At 34.2% G+C, this 16,716-nt stretch overlaps 1 protein-coding gene across 3 annotated transcripts in view; it reads right to left on the reverse strand.

Annotated features, from left to right (window-relative positions):
- The window catches only part of LOC149298999 (AT-rich interactive domain-containing protein 5B-like), a 126,537-nt gene that overhangs the window by 12,721 nt on the left and 97,100 nt on the right, over positions 1-16,716 (reverse strand). For all 3 annotated transcript variants that reach the window (XM_089486930.1, XM_089486929.1, XM_089486928.1), the window contains 3 exons: positions 15,747-15,966; positions 13,657-13,709; positions 10,854-10,951 (listed from right to left, as the gene is read on the reverse strand). In XM_089486930.1, coding sequence (XP_089343056.1) covers positions 10,854-10,951; positions 13,657-13,709; positions 15,747-15,966 — 371 coding nt within the window. The remainder of the gene's footprint in view (positions 1-10,853; positions 10,952-13,656; positions 13,710-15,746; positions 15,967-16,716) is intronic.

The following is a 16,716-nucleotide window of genomic DNA, read 5'->3' on the forward strand; positions in this document are numbered from 1 at the left end:
TTGTAAAAAAAATACTTTTTTTGATATCCAACAAAATTGAAGGATTTTGGGATATTGTCGGGAGATCAATAGATTGTGTCAATCAGCGGATCAGCCATCTTGACAAACACAATCGCTCGTGTGAGTGTTGTTACAAAGCTGCCACTGTTGGGGGTTCTGTAAGCTGAAAGATGTAATTGTTTGGAGCTTAGTGCCTGAATGTTCCATTGTTGAATAATTAAGCAGTGCTTAATAACAAGTTGGTATTTTTGTCTCAAAAATGGCAAAAATACTCCAAATACAACAAAACATTTTAACTTTAAATTATAACCTTTATGGGAATTGTAATTTACCATTGTTTTTGCAAGACAAAATATTATTCACCATCATAAAAAACAAGAAATCAAGCATTTCTAAAGCCTTTGATGGATTTGTATGTGAACCTGTTAAACAAGTTTCCAATAAATACACTCTTTTTTCCTTGCTTTTTTTTTATGAGACGGCACTGGGCAGGACTTGTGACATCAAAGGAGTAATAGTGTATTAAAAGTCATTTAAAGGTCAGCCAGTGTATAAATTACTAAATTTCTATTGATGCTTTATATTCAAGAGTAACAATTACATTGAATTTGAATATAAATAAAATTAACCTTCAACTTTAATCCCAGTGTTTATTTTTTTGAAACTAAACCGTATTTGCTTGATTATAAGACATGTTTTTTTCAGAAAAATCATCTAAATTGAGGTTGTCTTTTTAATCAGACTTCAGATCCGCAGCACAGCCGACTAAACCGAGGGGCTTGTCACTCACCCTCACTCACATTCTCTCACACTCTCTCTCAATGTCTCCCTGTCTTCTCCGACGACCACTTTCATGTCCCTCTCTCCTTTTTTTGCAACTCTACTTCTTCTCTTACCTCTTGTAAAACCCTGTAATAATCTTAATTTCCCATTTGGAAACACTTCAAATATAAAATTTCTATGAGGTGCAATTTTTTGGAACTTTAAAGAAAGGACACACACACCAACAACCAGTGATGTATTTTGGTCGAGGTGATCAAGCCTAGGGCAGCAGGTCCCTGATGCAGAAAAGTGCGCTGATCACCCTAAAAAGGCAATCGGGCCTCTGGGTGCGTCTGTCGGGCTCCGTGTCTCTTGCAGTAGTACGCATCCCGTTCCCTGTATATCTGTGCTTGGTTTGTTTCTGAGTTTCATGTATTTAAGCTGCCCCTGCCTGGACCTCTGTTTGGTTCCTACTTTCTACAGGTAAGCATCTTGGTTCTGTTCCCCTGTTTTAGTGTTGGTGTTCTGTGTTTTGTTTTTGTCTATGGCCATACAATCAACTAAATCTTGGCATGTTTTGCATTAGTGTAAGCTCCAAGAGCTAGCCTGTATGTATGTACCATGGGTCCAGGCTGAAACATGGATCCTGCAGGTATGGCTTATGCTTATCTTTGTTTTTGTACTGGAGACCTCTCTGTATACTGGACTCCCCCCTCACATCACTATACCCTCCTTGTGGGTCCTCACAGTGTGACTGTTCAATGTGCCAGTTACAAACCTAAGTAGCCCCTTTACACGATGGCCTTTAGGTCACAGAGCACCAGCATATGACATCATATCCTGGATCTCCGCGTGTAAGGACGGCAGTCATGGTGTTGACTAAGGCAGCAGTACTAAAGGTAAATATGCCATAAATCATGGCCTTTAAAGGGGAGCAGGCCCAAGGTGATAAATAATTCTTATTTAAAAGTATATTTAGTTTTGTTGGGAAAGAAATGGTTCCTTTACCTAATAGTGAAAAAGAAATAAACTGGTGGCTGACACATCAGAAAATATTTACTCATATAAAAGATTACTGTTAACAAAAAAATGTAAAAAGCTTAATGTAAAATGACAGTAAACAATTATTGCAAAACAATGACATTATTCTGTCATCTGAGACTTTAACAAAAAAAAAAACATGCTTTACAGATTTTCAATAGTGCCTTTGTTCAAGCATCTGTTACTCACATAATTGAAAAGATGTTTGTGCAGAGGCATGCAAGAGTGTATGGTTACTCGATGTTAATGATCAAGCCCCAAGGGCAGATAATCATAAGAAAGAAACTCATGTAGCTAATGAAAAAATATGAGCAATATTATAATTGTTTTATTAGTATTATTATTATTTTACACCTTAAAATCAAGAGCTAGCAGAAGTATCATTGTTTTGAAACAAATGATAACTCGACACAATAGTGATACATAAGGACTAAAAAAGCAACAGATTGATCCTAAAAACTCCAAGTAGCACACTGTAGATCAAAGTAGTTCTAATGATTGTATACATGAAGGTAACCGATTAACAGCTTATCCAAAAAAAAAACATTCACACCTACAAGTATTTTAGGAACGTGTTCATAAAAAATACAAATTATAATCAATATTGGTTAATGATTCCCTGAAGTTGCACAATGAGCAAAACAAGATACATGCAAAATGAGTAGGATGTACAGTGTCATGTTTCTTCCAAAGAAAGGGTAATGTGGTAGTTTGAATGCCATATTTATTTTTTTCTTTTCATTTCACTGTTGCCAGGGCTAGATATTTCAATATAATATGTATGAACAAAAAAACAACACATTTAAAAAGCAGCAGGAGTCAGTGTCTCCAACTATAAACATTTCCTTTTTATACCAATTACTTTGGATCTGTAATCTCGTAAAGAAAATGCCTGAAGTTGCCATATTCTTAACTTCTATGAGATTAAATGTTTAGCTTCTGATTTAGTTAAAAACCCACCAAATTTAACAGAAAGTTGAAAATCAAATGGTCCTCTTAACTTAACCACTACCTCCTGCTTGCAAAGAGAAACATTACACTAATGTTTAAGGAGGAAAAAAAGCTAAAATAGAAAGGCCTCTGATTTTGAATATTATGCATTCTCTAGATACCTAAAAGTAAAAACAATGGATCACTAATTACATCTTACCTTGAAAATAATTAACAGAAAAATAAACTGTATGCAATTTGAAAATGTGATATTTATATATATATATATATATAAATATATATATATATAATCAGCAATTACAGCTTAGGTACAAGCAATGGCTGGATAACACAGAATGAGATGTTTTACAGCGAACAACCATCTTAAAAGAGATTGAATGCAGTTTTCAATAAACATCCAATGCAAATTACAGTTAAATTATAAATCAGGCATTGACATTTACTGAGGGGCAGCAGAATTTTATTTTAGCATTAAAAGAATTTAACTTCTGTATGAACTGGGTGTCTACATTGCTATTACATATGATGAGTTAATGCCCAAAACATCTAGACACACACGCAAGAAAACAATAACCTAGAGGCTGCCATTATTATCAGTAATGTGATATGCTGCATGAACTTCCATGCTCAACACCACGTGCAGCTGATCCTGTATGGCAATGCGAATGAAGTCCTGTTTGTACAAACAAAATCCTTTCCTCCGTAGACTTTCATAGGTCAAGGAGTCAAGATGTTCTGTGTTACACCTGGGCACGTAAACCCATTCCTGATTTATTTTAAGCACCACAAAAGATACTTTAGGCAAGAGAGCCCTGGGTGCAGCAGAGTCTCGGGGTGTAGAATAAAGAAAGAAATTGTATTTTTATACTAGAGATGGCCATGTGTCAAAATCCTTTTCCACAGTTCGTTTCAGTAATATGTTGATCATCTAACTTGTAACGCTAAATACTGCATTAATGAGCATAAACATTTCAAAAAAATATATTCTGATTACAAAAATACTTAGACGCTACTCTTTAGTTTACTCTAAATCGCCTTAATGTAAAAATCTCTCCTTTTAGATGATTGAGCTTGGATGAATACGTGTAAAATTTGTTCTGTGGTGTCATGGAAGATGATTGTTTTGTCTATAAATTACAGCATCCCGAAAGCTGCATTTTGAACCTGGCAGACGTACAGAGTAATTTGATTTTGGAGCTAAAAGTCAGGGAAATTAAGTAGACAGATTTGTTACATGGACCAAGAGCTACGTGTAACTACTTTCAAAATAGTTCGCAAAATGAATGTAGCCATGGTTCCATAACCTGCACTCACAAAAGCTTTATAAAGGCATGTATTGCTGAGACAAGCATCTTGGAATGTGTAGGAAAAAGCACACAGGCTGGTGATTTTCCTTGCTGTCTGGATAATATATATGGATAAACATAAAGATGTTTTTTAAGAAATGTAATTTTAAGTTGTAAGTGGCATCTGTTCTTTTTTGTGATTCAGGGGGAAGAGGACTACATTTCAGAGGAGAAAATGAAAATATATATTTTTACTTAAATAGTAAAGCGGAAAAAATGTAGCAAACAATGCGTAGGTGGTACAGATTTAATGGACCAATTTGAAACATTTCTGACAAGCTTTTAAGAGCTTAACTTTAGTCTTCAAGAGCTCGAAGAGGCAGAAAAGGTTATGTGTAGCATGCCAATACATTAAATTAACCCAATTTGTCGAACCCCCCCCCCCAAAAAACCTATTTCTTCTGGTTGATCAAATTAAATTGTTCAAAAAGGTGCTTTGCTTACTTGTATTATGCTGAAGATAATGCCATTTCGGGGAATTGTTTTATAGCTTTCAAAGTAAAACTGAGCCACAGCTTAAATAAGCGCACGATGATTAATAACATATGGCATATATTACGTAATGGTTTTCAACGGTGCAACAGTGGGGTCTTTATTCAAAGTGAAAATGAATACACTAGCAGTTGTGTTCAGGGATTTAATATCAAACAAATCTCTATCAAATATATACAGCATCATACTAATTCTGCATTATAGTTCTATACTTACTGATCAGCTATACAAAGGTTATTTTTAATTTTTTAAAGGGACAGGCTAATGTCATTGATAGCCCCGCTAAAGAAGAAGGTAGATGAAAGTACTCTGTAAGTGCTTCAATATGTGTAAAAACAAGCAAGCCAAGCTTATTTTAGGAAGAAGCTGCAGCTACTCTCCTTCTTTGTGATCTGACGATTCTCAATGCCGATTGGCGGCTCTAAGTGCATATAGGGGCCCGAATAGACATCCAACGACAACATTAGCCAAGACAGCGGTGGAGCTGTCAGGAGGTAAGTGTGTTTGGCTGAACACATCTTTTGCACTCAAAATACCTGAAGGGTGGGAAAAGGGGTCATTGCATTTGGGGTGGGGTATTCGGAAGAATCCCACCATGCATTTACAAGGTGGACACCTTGCTTATTTAGAGGGACCTTTCATTTATCATATGCTTAAAAGTGCATTTGATGACCTGAGTGTGCTTTTAAACAACAGTACGTTTCACATTTGCATTATAAAATATTGTAATTTATGTCAGGCACACAAACTGTTCTACAAGAACAACTGTTTTGCACTCATGGAATAATAGTAGGCTTTGTAAATGCACATACAGTTGCATCTGTATATAATTATCCTATGGCCTAATAAAATATATCAAAGCTTTAAACTATTTCTATTTCCTTTGTGAGAACACAGCTAAAAGAGGAACCATCAATATTGTTTAAAATAAGTAACCAGATGAGCATGCCTATCACATGACCTCAGTGACTGTGCAAAACTGCTACAAAGGACCAAGATTTCCCAAACATCTTTCTTATGGTTTAAATCACGGCCAAAGAAAAGAATGTTTAAAGATATATTCTGAGTTTTTGTTTCATGATGATAGAATTGCTATGAAAGTCAGAAGTTTATTTTATTAGTTTGCATGGATTTCAGCCTTTTTTTAGCATCACTAGTGTTTCAGTACTACTTTTAGTATTGTAATGACTAATGTTTTACAAACTAAAACTCTGGGTGCCGGAATTATCCAGGCTAAACATGATCTGGATGTCCAGACCAAGACCCAGTCAACACCTTGGTAGAAAGTCAACAATAATGAAGGTTGTGAATGGAAAGTGATATGTTGTGATATAATAATAGGCTATCGAGTATGGGCATGAAGCCAATGTTTGGCCAAATTGAGCAGAAGAGGAGGAGCGTGGCATGCCAGAAGTCTAGCTGGTTTAACTTTTTCCTCCCTACATCACTTAGTCTTCACAAATGTTAAAGTCGGTCTCTCCATATGGTCATATGATCTATGTGTCATCCCACTTCTACTGCCAGCCTTCCTACTGCAGGTGTAGTAAGAGATACTGATTGGCTGTTGATCATTGGGTTGTTCAGGAATCAGTCCATGTTTTTCAACAACATTATTTTCCTATGGAAACCGAGATGACTGCATGTGGTTGGCAGACCTACCTATTTCTACAGTTTCCTAAGCAAAGTAGACCTTTCCTAAAATTGGTATGTTACCGAGACTTAGGAAGCAGAGCAAGATGTGTGATCATAGTTTACCCTCTGTCATGCATGTCCAAGTTATAACTTTACAACTAAATTGCAATGGTTACTTATTGATACATCATTGTTACACATCAACACCTTTTCGAGTACAGTTTAACTGAAAGTCACTAACTAGGATGAACTTTAGAATACACTATCTGTGCTGACATTTCCTTTAAGTGGAAAACATCGTAAATTCAGTAATGCCTCGGAATAGAGAAATGACACAAAATTGCATGTTATTTATATTGTGATCTGGCAACAACAATAACGTATTATCAAGGAAATTGACATTTGGGAGCTTGCCATATAATCATTTAAAAAAAAAACCCAAATGCTAATATAAAATAAGCCAACAGTAATCTGAAAGAAATAAAAAATCTGTAGTTCCTGAAAAAAGAATATATATATAAAATATGTACACACACTAAATGCTATATGTATTTTCTGTTTATAACTATTTGCATTTCATATAATTTCTTATATTTCCATAGTGCTGCTTTCCATTTGTTTTGTAATCTTAGTTACAGTTAATATTTCATTTATTTGTACATCCCACGGATTCCATGACCTATGCATTTAGCTAAGGTGTTAACAGAGTTTCTTTTATTTCATGCATGTGAAAAAGTCATAAATCTTATCTCAGTTAGTGCACTATGCCCAACACATCTATGCTTTTTAGCCCAAAATTGTTCAATGCATAATATATAGGTGAAATGCTATCCAAATCTCACGATGGATAGATTTCTGGCAATTGAATCACTGCTGCATATTTGTAGATACAAGACGCTATTTTTATTTTTGCAGTATAGTCATTCAGTTGAGATGTAAAATAATGTAACGTGCCAAGAAGTGGTCAAGACCTATGCACAAGCCATTAATTCCCTATTCAATAAACGTAATTAGAGAAAACATCTGTTGTATATGAACTAATACAGGTTTTTTTATCATTGTATGTAACTTGCCTCTTCAGATTTTTTGGGGGTGATTAAAATTACATCATTTTGAAGATGTCCATTTGATGAAAAAGCTTCATAATAATGGTTTGGTTTGATTGCACAAATTATAGGCAACTTATAGCTGTCTTCATTTCAGGAACAAGGAAATGTACTCCTAAAAACTGGCCAGTCACAATAACGTTGCAACACATTGGAGTGTGAGATGCACCAAAGTAACTAAAACAATATGAGAGGAAGCCAGGTTTCCCTTTTTCCCAGGAAGCATGGATAGATTCCAGAAAACACCATACTGTCTACAAAGGAGAATAAGAAGGCTAGTTCTCTTTTTATTTAAAGGAGAAAAAATATATAAAGGTAGCTAAAGGCTTAAGTCTAAAATCATGTTTGTGGCACATTATTTAAACATAGAGTTAATAGTCTTTATAAACATGTTTCTTCCAGATTTGATACAATCTCTTCCAATGTGGTAGTTAATTTTGAAAAGGTTTTTTTTTTAATATATCAAGAACATAACTCATTTATTGATAGGTTGTGCCACTCTTTATAGCATGATTGTGCACCTTTTCATTTACAGATCTACTAACAGGTGCGACCGTCCAAACCTTTCAGATTTCGGTGCAAAGATAAAAAAATTTAAATATATCGATAATATCGATGCTGAACTGCAACACAGCACAGGCCCTCAGGTTCAATTATTTATATCTTAGAAACGCTTTCTATTTGGTGTTTGCAAATAAGTAGGTTATTTTTGAGCCACAGCACTTGGCATGCACAGTATCTATACACTATATTATTATACACTGTGTTGTTGATATCCATTAATGTACAACAGCTGAGCTTAGAGATGGAGTTTGGTTTTACTATTTATTTAATGTAACATTATTCTATTAATGAAATAGATGTTATGGATATTTGGTCATATTGAAAGGCATATGTATTAAAAAAATAATTATTGGTTGGGCATTTCTTAACTTCCTTACTCTTCAATAGTAAGTAATGACCTTTAGAAAGGTTTTCCTGATAAATAGATGGTTTGGTTAAGCTTGTGTGACTGCTTTATGACTTAAAGGTCAGACCCGTAAGTACTCAAGCTACATTAAAGGAGCTTTTTATTTTACACACTGCATGCATAATGGTATAGCAATCTCATTATGTAAGACTCAATGAAAGTCATATTTATATAATGGGGTGATTAGCCGATGACATAAATAATGACATCACCTAGCAGCATAGAAAAAATTGTAAATATGTGAAAGATTAATGCCTTCAAGGATTTAAATATTTTTGAATGTAGACAAGATATGTAAATGTCCTTTGGCCAGGTAGTTATGTGATATTTCAAAATGTTTAAAATGTGATTTTAAGAATAAATCAGAAAGAGCATGCAACAGGACAGCAAAATTATACAGAAGCCGTCATAATGATTTGTGTCTTTAAAATGTTGCAGAATGCGATGTGTACCTTGGACAGTTGAAAGGTATTCTTAATTCTTTTGGACAATAACAAGCTACCTCTGTTTTATAGAGTGAGTTTCTATTATATAATATATGAGTATACTACAAAGGTATCTTACCTTTCCTTTCTTTAGATCCGCATGATTACTTTTATTGACTGATTAAGTTATGTTAAAAATAGACATCTCCCCTTTGAATTAGTGTAATTTAATGACAATAAACCTATAATTTGTGCAAAAATTACAAAATCCTAGGTCAGGGCACTCCTCTTCCACCATAATAAACTTTCACATCTATGAAGCTGAACACATGGCTATGTATTTTATGTGTAAAAGGTTATTACGTATGAAATAATCTTATACTACTCAAGACTATGTGATCTGAGCACAAAGCCAAAATCTAGTCACTGATTGATCCACTATATATTTATATATATATATGTTGTTATGAATGTATATAAAACTACATCCACACACATAAATGGAATAATAATCCTTAATATACTATATATATATCATAGTATATCATAGTAATATACTTCATAGTTATATACTTCCCAAAGATGTTCCCCAAGGTTTAGACATACCACAGGTTAAAAAATTACGTTCTAAACCATACACATAATCCAAAACACCACATAACAGTAAGCAATATTTCTCAAAGCTTTTCTACCCACACAAACCATTTAAGAGATGAAATGATCTTTGTCACCTGTTTTACATTTAATCACACAACAATGTGCTTAATTGCTTTTATGTACTTTGTGGCGGTAATTATGCTTTCGTGCATTTCATTAAAATTATTTAATAATCATACAAAGTAAACCCTTACAAATAAACGCATAATATACAAGAAATCAACACATATCCAGTGTCCAGTGACACTTCTGAAATGCACCGGATCATTTTTAAGCCAAGAATGTTTACCTACAGTAAATTACAATATTGTTAATTTTTGTAGCATTAGATCTACAAAGCTGCTTTAACAATGTCTCTAATTTTTAAAGTGTAATATCATGGAGCCATATAATGATGTATCAATCTGTGGTTCCATTTGAAGAAACATTTTGGCATTCATTTCATAACATGAAGAATGTCTCCAAGAGAAAAATACATCTTTAAAGTTGGCAACTGAATGTATTTTGGAAGCAGCTTTTTAATGAGCAATCTATATCAATACACATCTTGAAAGAGATCTATTAAAATCTAAGTATTTTTAAATAGGACATGTTCAAATGGTACTTAAACGTTCACAATGAATTCTAGCAGCTGAAACTCTGTTTCATTGTGAAACTGGATCCATCTGTGCTAGCTGTACCTGCATTGTATTACTGTGATTTGCATCACATCCTGAAATATTACCCCATATTGGTCTGCATACAATTAAATGTACTATCCATCATACTAAAAAAAAAAACAGCTTAAAAGAACCTTGAAAAGTAATCGGCAAATGCCTTCAGCTGTAAATAGGTACATACACATAATACTCCAAAGAAAACCATAATATTTTTAACTAAGAGCAAAAATCAAGATAACAAGGTCAAATAATAGAAAGAACCCAAAAGCGTGCACTTAAAAAAAAAAAAAAAAAAAAAAAAAAAGGCAAATTTCACTAATAATTTCCAGTGGTTTCATGCCAACTTCGGTCTTTTCTCAAGCTGTGACCTGCAACGTATTATGATGAAATACGTGGTCTTCTGCCTAGGCAGATCGTTTAGCGTTAACATAATGGAAACTTTTGCCATGTGTGGTACATGGGTTATGGGCACACAACAATGCCAACAATTCCTCAATGAATCTGTGTAGAATCAGGTATATTATGGTCTAACAAATTCATGGGCTAGGGTTATGTTAGTACTTGGATTAGTCAAGAAGGCCCGAGGCTTCCAAAACTGTTTATGGACATCTATATCACTAAGGCATCTGGATATCTTACCATCTGGATTGTCAATATATATATATATCTTCTCCATACAATACTGCTCATCCTCCCTGTTCTATGAATAAATATGCCCCAAGATTTCTCATCAGGATGTGCGATGCTGTGGTAAGTTAGGGGGCTTATTCCCTCCTTGAGATCATGCCCACTTAATATTAACTCTGTGTTACCTTTCGTAATGTCTACGAGTGCATGTAGCAGCGCTGGTACTTCCTGGGTTTCCTCCTAGTTCATCATATATATGTTTCCACTGTCTCCGAGCAGTAATCTGTACAAAGCAATCAATAAAGGATGCGCATGGTTTTATTAAAAAGTTCATCCATAGTTATATCCATTAACATAAGCATACAAGGGCTTTCAGGTAAGTACAGTAACACAGCAATTCAGAAATCCTGTAACTGCATATTGTAAATATGTAAGGCCGGGGTGCGTACCCTTGTATGTTAGATAGTAATGCGTTTTATTCTTCAGGCATTTTTAATGATACACCTCTGGTTAAACACTGGAACGGACTTTGGTATGTTTAAAGGAGCTAATTATTGTTATTTTAGAAATAAGGATGGGTCTATCCACAGACTGGAAATAGTGAAAAGCTCACTGATAACTGAATGGGTGATTCCATCTTTAGCAAAATTGCCATTAAAGGTTTTATAGCTGTTCCCACGGGTAAGTCCAACACGGCCATCAAATATATAGCTAACTGTAAAGTTACTGCTAACAATAGTAGTAACAGGGAATAAAAGTACCCAAAGTGTTATTATTAGCTGGCATGCACCACCTATCTTCTTATATCAGTATCTAATATTAACCTTATGTTGAACTGTAAAGAACACACTGGCAAGTTGGTTAACGTACCTGTTATCTATATATGTGTATATATATATATATATATATACAGACACATACATACATAGGCTCAGATTGGCCATCTGAACGTATAATATAAAAATGTGCTTTCTTTTTTCTATCCTTTGTGTACGTACGTATACACACACTTTATTTATCCAAAGCGGAATCTGGATATTGTTTGCTATGACAACTTTTATTTCTCTGTTAGAAATGTCATTTAGTTATGCTCTGAATGTATAAATATAGACATGTTTATAGTTTATTTTCGTCGTTTAACAAAATGCAAAGTGAGGGAACAGAGGAAAAAACTAAATCCAATCAATATTTGGTGTGACCACCCTTTGCATTCAAAACTGCATCAGTTCTCCTAGGCACGCTGACACAAAGTCAGCAATTAAACAATTATAACAAACAGGTGCTAAACATCATCAATTTAATATGAAGGTTGAAACACAACCAGTAACTGAAGCAGAACAGCTGTGTAGGAGGAACAAAACTGGGTGAGGAACACACGTTTGGGACTGCATTTCTGCAAACGGAGTATGGGATTTGGTCAGCATTAATGGTCTCCTCAATTCTGAGAAGTACAGGCAGATAATTATCCATCATGTAATACCATGAGAGAGGCATCTGCTTGGCCCCAAATTTATTCTGCAGCATGACAACTACCCCAAATATTCAGCCAAAATCATTAAGAATGTTCTTCAGCATAAGGAACAACAAGGAGTCTTGGAAGTGATGGTATGGCCCCCACAGATCCCTGGTCTCAACATCATCGAGTCTGTCTGGGATAACATGAAGTGAGAGAAGCAACTGAGGCTGCCTAAATCCACAGAAGAATCGTGGTTAGTTCCTACCTGCTGAGTTCCTAGAAGAATTGATGCTGTTGTGAAGGGTGGTCAAATATTGATTGGATTTAGATTTTTCTTCTTTTTTTCCCAAATCTGCCTAAAACTTTTGCACAGTACTGTATATATCCAGAGCATTTATTTCAGTTTTGCCTCGGCAATAAATCTAATCTTGTTTTTTTTATTAGCTAACTTGATATTTATCTGGGCAAAAAGGTAATACTCAAGTACGGAATACCAGTACTGTCCAGCGTTTGTGTATGAATGTTTTAACCAAATAAACCAGCGCTGTATCATTGGATTAGTTGCATTTGGATTAGCCCTGTGCGGATTAAATCAACATAGCTTGCATGATCGTTATAAAACACATGTATTTCTACAAATATGAACGCCTATCATTTCACAAACCACACATTTTTTCCTGTTTACATACATCTATAATTGCGCAGAAATGGATACTCAAGGATGCAGTGCATCTCAATTAAACAGAAATACACTTTATTTAATCAAAGCGGAATCTGGAAACAATTTGCTATGACATCTTTCATTTCTTTGTTGCAGATGTCATCTTGTATGATTTGTATCTTTACTTCCCTCGTAGGGGAAAAAAGGGATCTTAATCTCCGTCGTTTTTTTTATCTAGTGCTTTCGTGCTTCAAAGTACATAGTGTTCAGTTTCTGACCATCAAATGTTTTTGTGAGCTAAATATAGACACCCTTGCCAGATATCATTAGTTAATAAAGCCAGTGGAGAGAAAATTGCGAATAACCGAAAACTTCCTGTTTATCCGTTTGTGTTTTTTTCCCCATTAGGGTATTTAACATCAGCAATTAAAGCCGATAAGTGCAAAATGTAGCTTCTTAATGGTGTATACTGATTACGTTTTTAAAGCTTTTAATACATTCCACGTATTAGACATAAGCAGATGTCAGGTATGTTGCCAAGTGAAATTTTCTTTTTATGCAGCCTTGGCTGCTTATACAATAATAAGCTCTTTCTTAACATGGGAAAAAATTACACATCCATCTAATTTCCTTGACGGGGGAAGAGTTACATGTGTTTTCCGCTTGTAGTTTTTTTTTTGACAAGTTTACATATTTTTTTCTAAAGCTGGAACTAATCAGGCACCTCTCCAAGACCCGTTCAATAAACCCCCATTGTGAAGAGCTATTCTACGAAAACTGTGTTTGTTTTAAACCTTGATGTAGTTTATTAAACAAGAAAAAGTTACATTGTGCAAGTCATTGTTCTAGTAAGTAACCTAAAAGCACTTACCGTTTCGTATCCTCCCAGTTTTTGAGCAGCTTGAAACATAGTCCAAAGGTTAACTGTTAGAAGGACAATAAGTATTTAGATAAGCCTCGCATTAACCAGTATCGTTTCAAACAAATGTAAATTCAACAATTTTTTCATGCCAAACAGGACACATGATAACTTTGATGAGGTCAAATTGGACAATTAAAAAAACCATTTCCACAATACTTGAATAGTAGGGTTAATCAAGAGTCTCTAAAAAACATATTAAATTATTAATGACTCTTACTCTATTATTATTATTATTATTATTTATTGTTTTATATAGCAACATCAACTTCCGTAACGCTCTACATTTTAGACCAATTATAGTTTCACATAAACGAAACCATTTTATCACATGTGTTGCAGCACTTTTACAGGTATTTAAGAATATATAAAAATATGTCTTTATTATGACTTCTCCTAAATGATTTTTACAAATCTGAGGATTCTCACAGAAGGTGTCTGGGGAGGGATTTCAACTGGGGTCATATACTTTAACACTCTTGTTTCTTAGGATTCTCTTTGAATTATTTGGTTATTTATTTTACAGTTTAAATGTTAGTGTTTGTTATAAGACTATCTTGCGGGCAGTGGCTTCTTGTAGTAGTGGGGCGAGCCTAGACAGCCCTTAGTGGGTAGCAAGTGGGAGGGAAGTGAGCAGGGAGTAGGCTTCAACTTAGAGCACCCTGCTGGATCCATATAGGCTTCAGACTGCAAGCCAGATTTACTAGTCTTACTACACTTGTATATAATGTTTATAGACAGATAAAACCAGAAAGGGCAGATTTTATTTATATACTTTGATAACTTTCAGATGTGAATCTTCACTTCCTAAATACATGAACAGTTTTTTTTCCTTTATAATTGCAATTACCAAATCAAAAATTTCCATCCTGTAACATGTTTGTTTAAAAGTTGTTTATTCTTAACAACGTGCGCAAAAAAAAAAAAAAATTAGAAGATGTGCCCTTCGACACCAAGCATTTTGGAAACCTATCTGAATCTTGCAATATTTTTTTTAAAAGGCATTAACAGATTTCCAGAGGTCTTGATTTAATCTAAATCAATGAATAATGTAACAGGCCTGTCTGCAAGCACTTTGGTTGAACTTCTATTCCAAGCAGCCAGTTTGGAGACAAACATTCTAATCATCTGGAGTTATTCCACTTCATCATGGCCGCCGCCAAAGTTGCTGCAGCAATCAGTGCCAATTAGGTATGTAAATTGTTATGTAAAACTTGAAGGGGTGACATTCTTCATAAAAATAACACATGGCTTCAATGATGAAAAAAATATATATATCTGGCACGCATTTCAAATTCAGGAAAAGGGTAAAAGGATTTAGATTTGTTGAAAGAAAATGCTGTGTTGGCTGCCATTACATTGAAAATGATAAATGTTTAGTTTCTGAGTAATGAGGATAAAAGTATTATGCCCTTCAGCTAGTCGTTAAGACAAAGACAGACATAATCTATTGGTTCAATCTTGGAGGACAACTAAATTGCCAGAATTATAGTTTAATTTGTTTTATTACAACTTATAAAAGTTTAGACATTTAATAAGGTAGGATCTGAAAGCCCATACTTCATCCTTATCTGTGAACACTACTAATAAATAAATATTTTGTGTAATGAATAAAATGGTGAATAAATATTACACATATCTGCACAATGGAATTGGCACTAAAGTGATGGCTTATTGAGACGTACAAAAATAATGCTAAATGTTCTGACCAACCCTAGCAGGCCTTAGTATTTTGAGTATAATAAATGTTACAATACTATATATTTAAGGGAAGTTCCTTTGTATGCTTATAGCTGGGACCCTTTCTTCCTGTTAAATGCAAACTTGTATTATATGATGTGTTTATATGTAATACAGAAACAAAGGCATTTCTGAAGCTTTTAGGGCTGCTTAGTTTAATTTGCAATTATATATATATATATATATATATATATATATATATATACACACAGACCTCTATACACGCACACATCAATCAAAATCAATACTGATGAGCTAAACATATAATATAATATAATAAAGAAAAAAAATATCCTACTTACTCTGCTTAAACCCTAGATATGGTATCCTCTCAATAGGTGTTTTTCTATCTTTCATATATTTATATAACGCCACTAAAAATGCTTGTTCATCTGCTTTGCACTCGTCTGCTTTGCATCCATTGCCCGTAGCCGGCTTTGGTTTATCTTCAATCGATGTCTTTTTACAGTTGCTGTTGGCAGACTTCGCTTTTGATAAGGTTGTCTTAACTTCACATTTTACCTGGAAGGAATTGTATATGAGACTGTAGATGACCAAGCACAAAAGTTTACAGAGTCTATTCATCAAAGCCACTTATTTGTATCACGTATTACTATGTTATTCAGCAAAACTATGATTGATTTTATCCAGCAATACATAACCACCCTAGAATATCAAATAGGTGATAGTTTTTCCAGTCTCAAGCACTTTTACATGATCCTCAGATAAGAAGCGTTGGCTAATCTGTTTCTGGAGTTAATTCAACAAAAGTGAGTTGCAATGAAACTTTTCATGAATCATAAAGGTTCAACCTTGACTTTCACCAACAAAAGTCGGCCCTACATAATGGATAGTTAAATCAACAAGATTTCTTAAATTTCACCCCCGGCTTATCATATTTTAGCTATACAAAGTCTTACATAGAAACAACTTCCCAAAAAAGAAAGAAATATCTTTCAGATATTGACTGTTTTTACAACATGTTATTAAATCTGTAATCAATACTTTCATACCCTATAAATGTCCATTAAGCAATAATTTTAATTTATAAACCTAAAAGTATGTGAATTACTTTCAAATAATATTCAAAATTAAGATTGTGGGAAAAATGATGAGATTACCAATGATTCAGGACAATTTGCATGAAATGACTTGGGAACATAAAATATAGTAGAGTTCTCTTAGAACAAACATTCCCTGTGGAATCTTTTCACTAAAATCAGATGTTGCTGAGGTTTCAAGCTTGCAGTAAATTATTCAGAGTATTAATTG

Source organism: Sceloporus occidentalis, unplaced genomic scaffold, assembly GCF_023333645.1.
Source record: "Sceloporus occidentalis isolate IW3139 unplaced genomic scaffold, rSceOcc1.0.p SCAF_30, whole genome shotgun sequence".
NCBI classification, from domain to species: domain Eukaryota; kingdom Metazoa; phylum Chordata; class Lepidosauria; order Squamata; family Phrynosomatidae; genus Sceloporus; species Sceloporus occidentalis.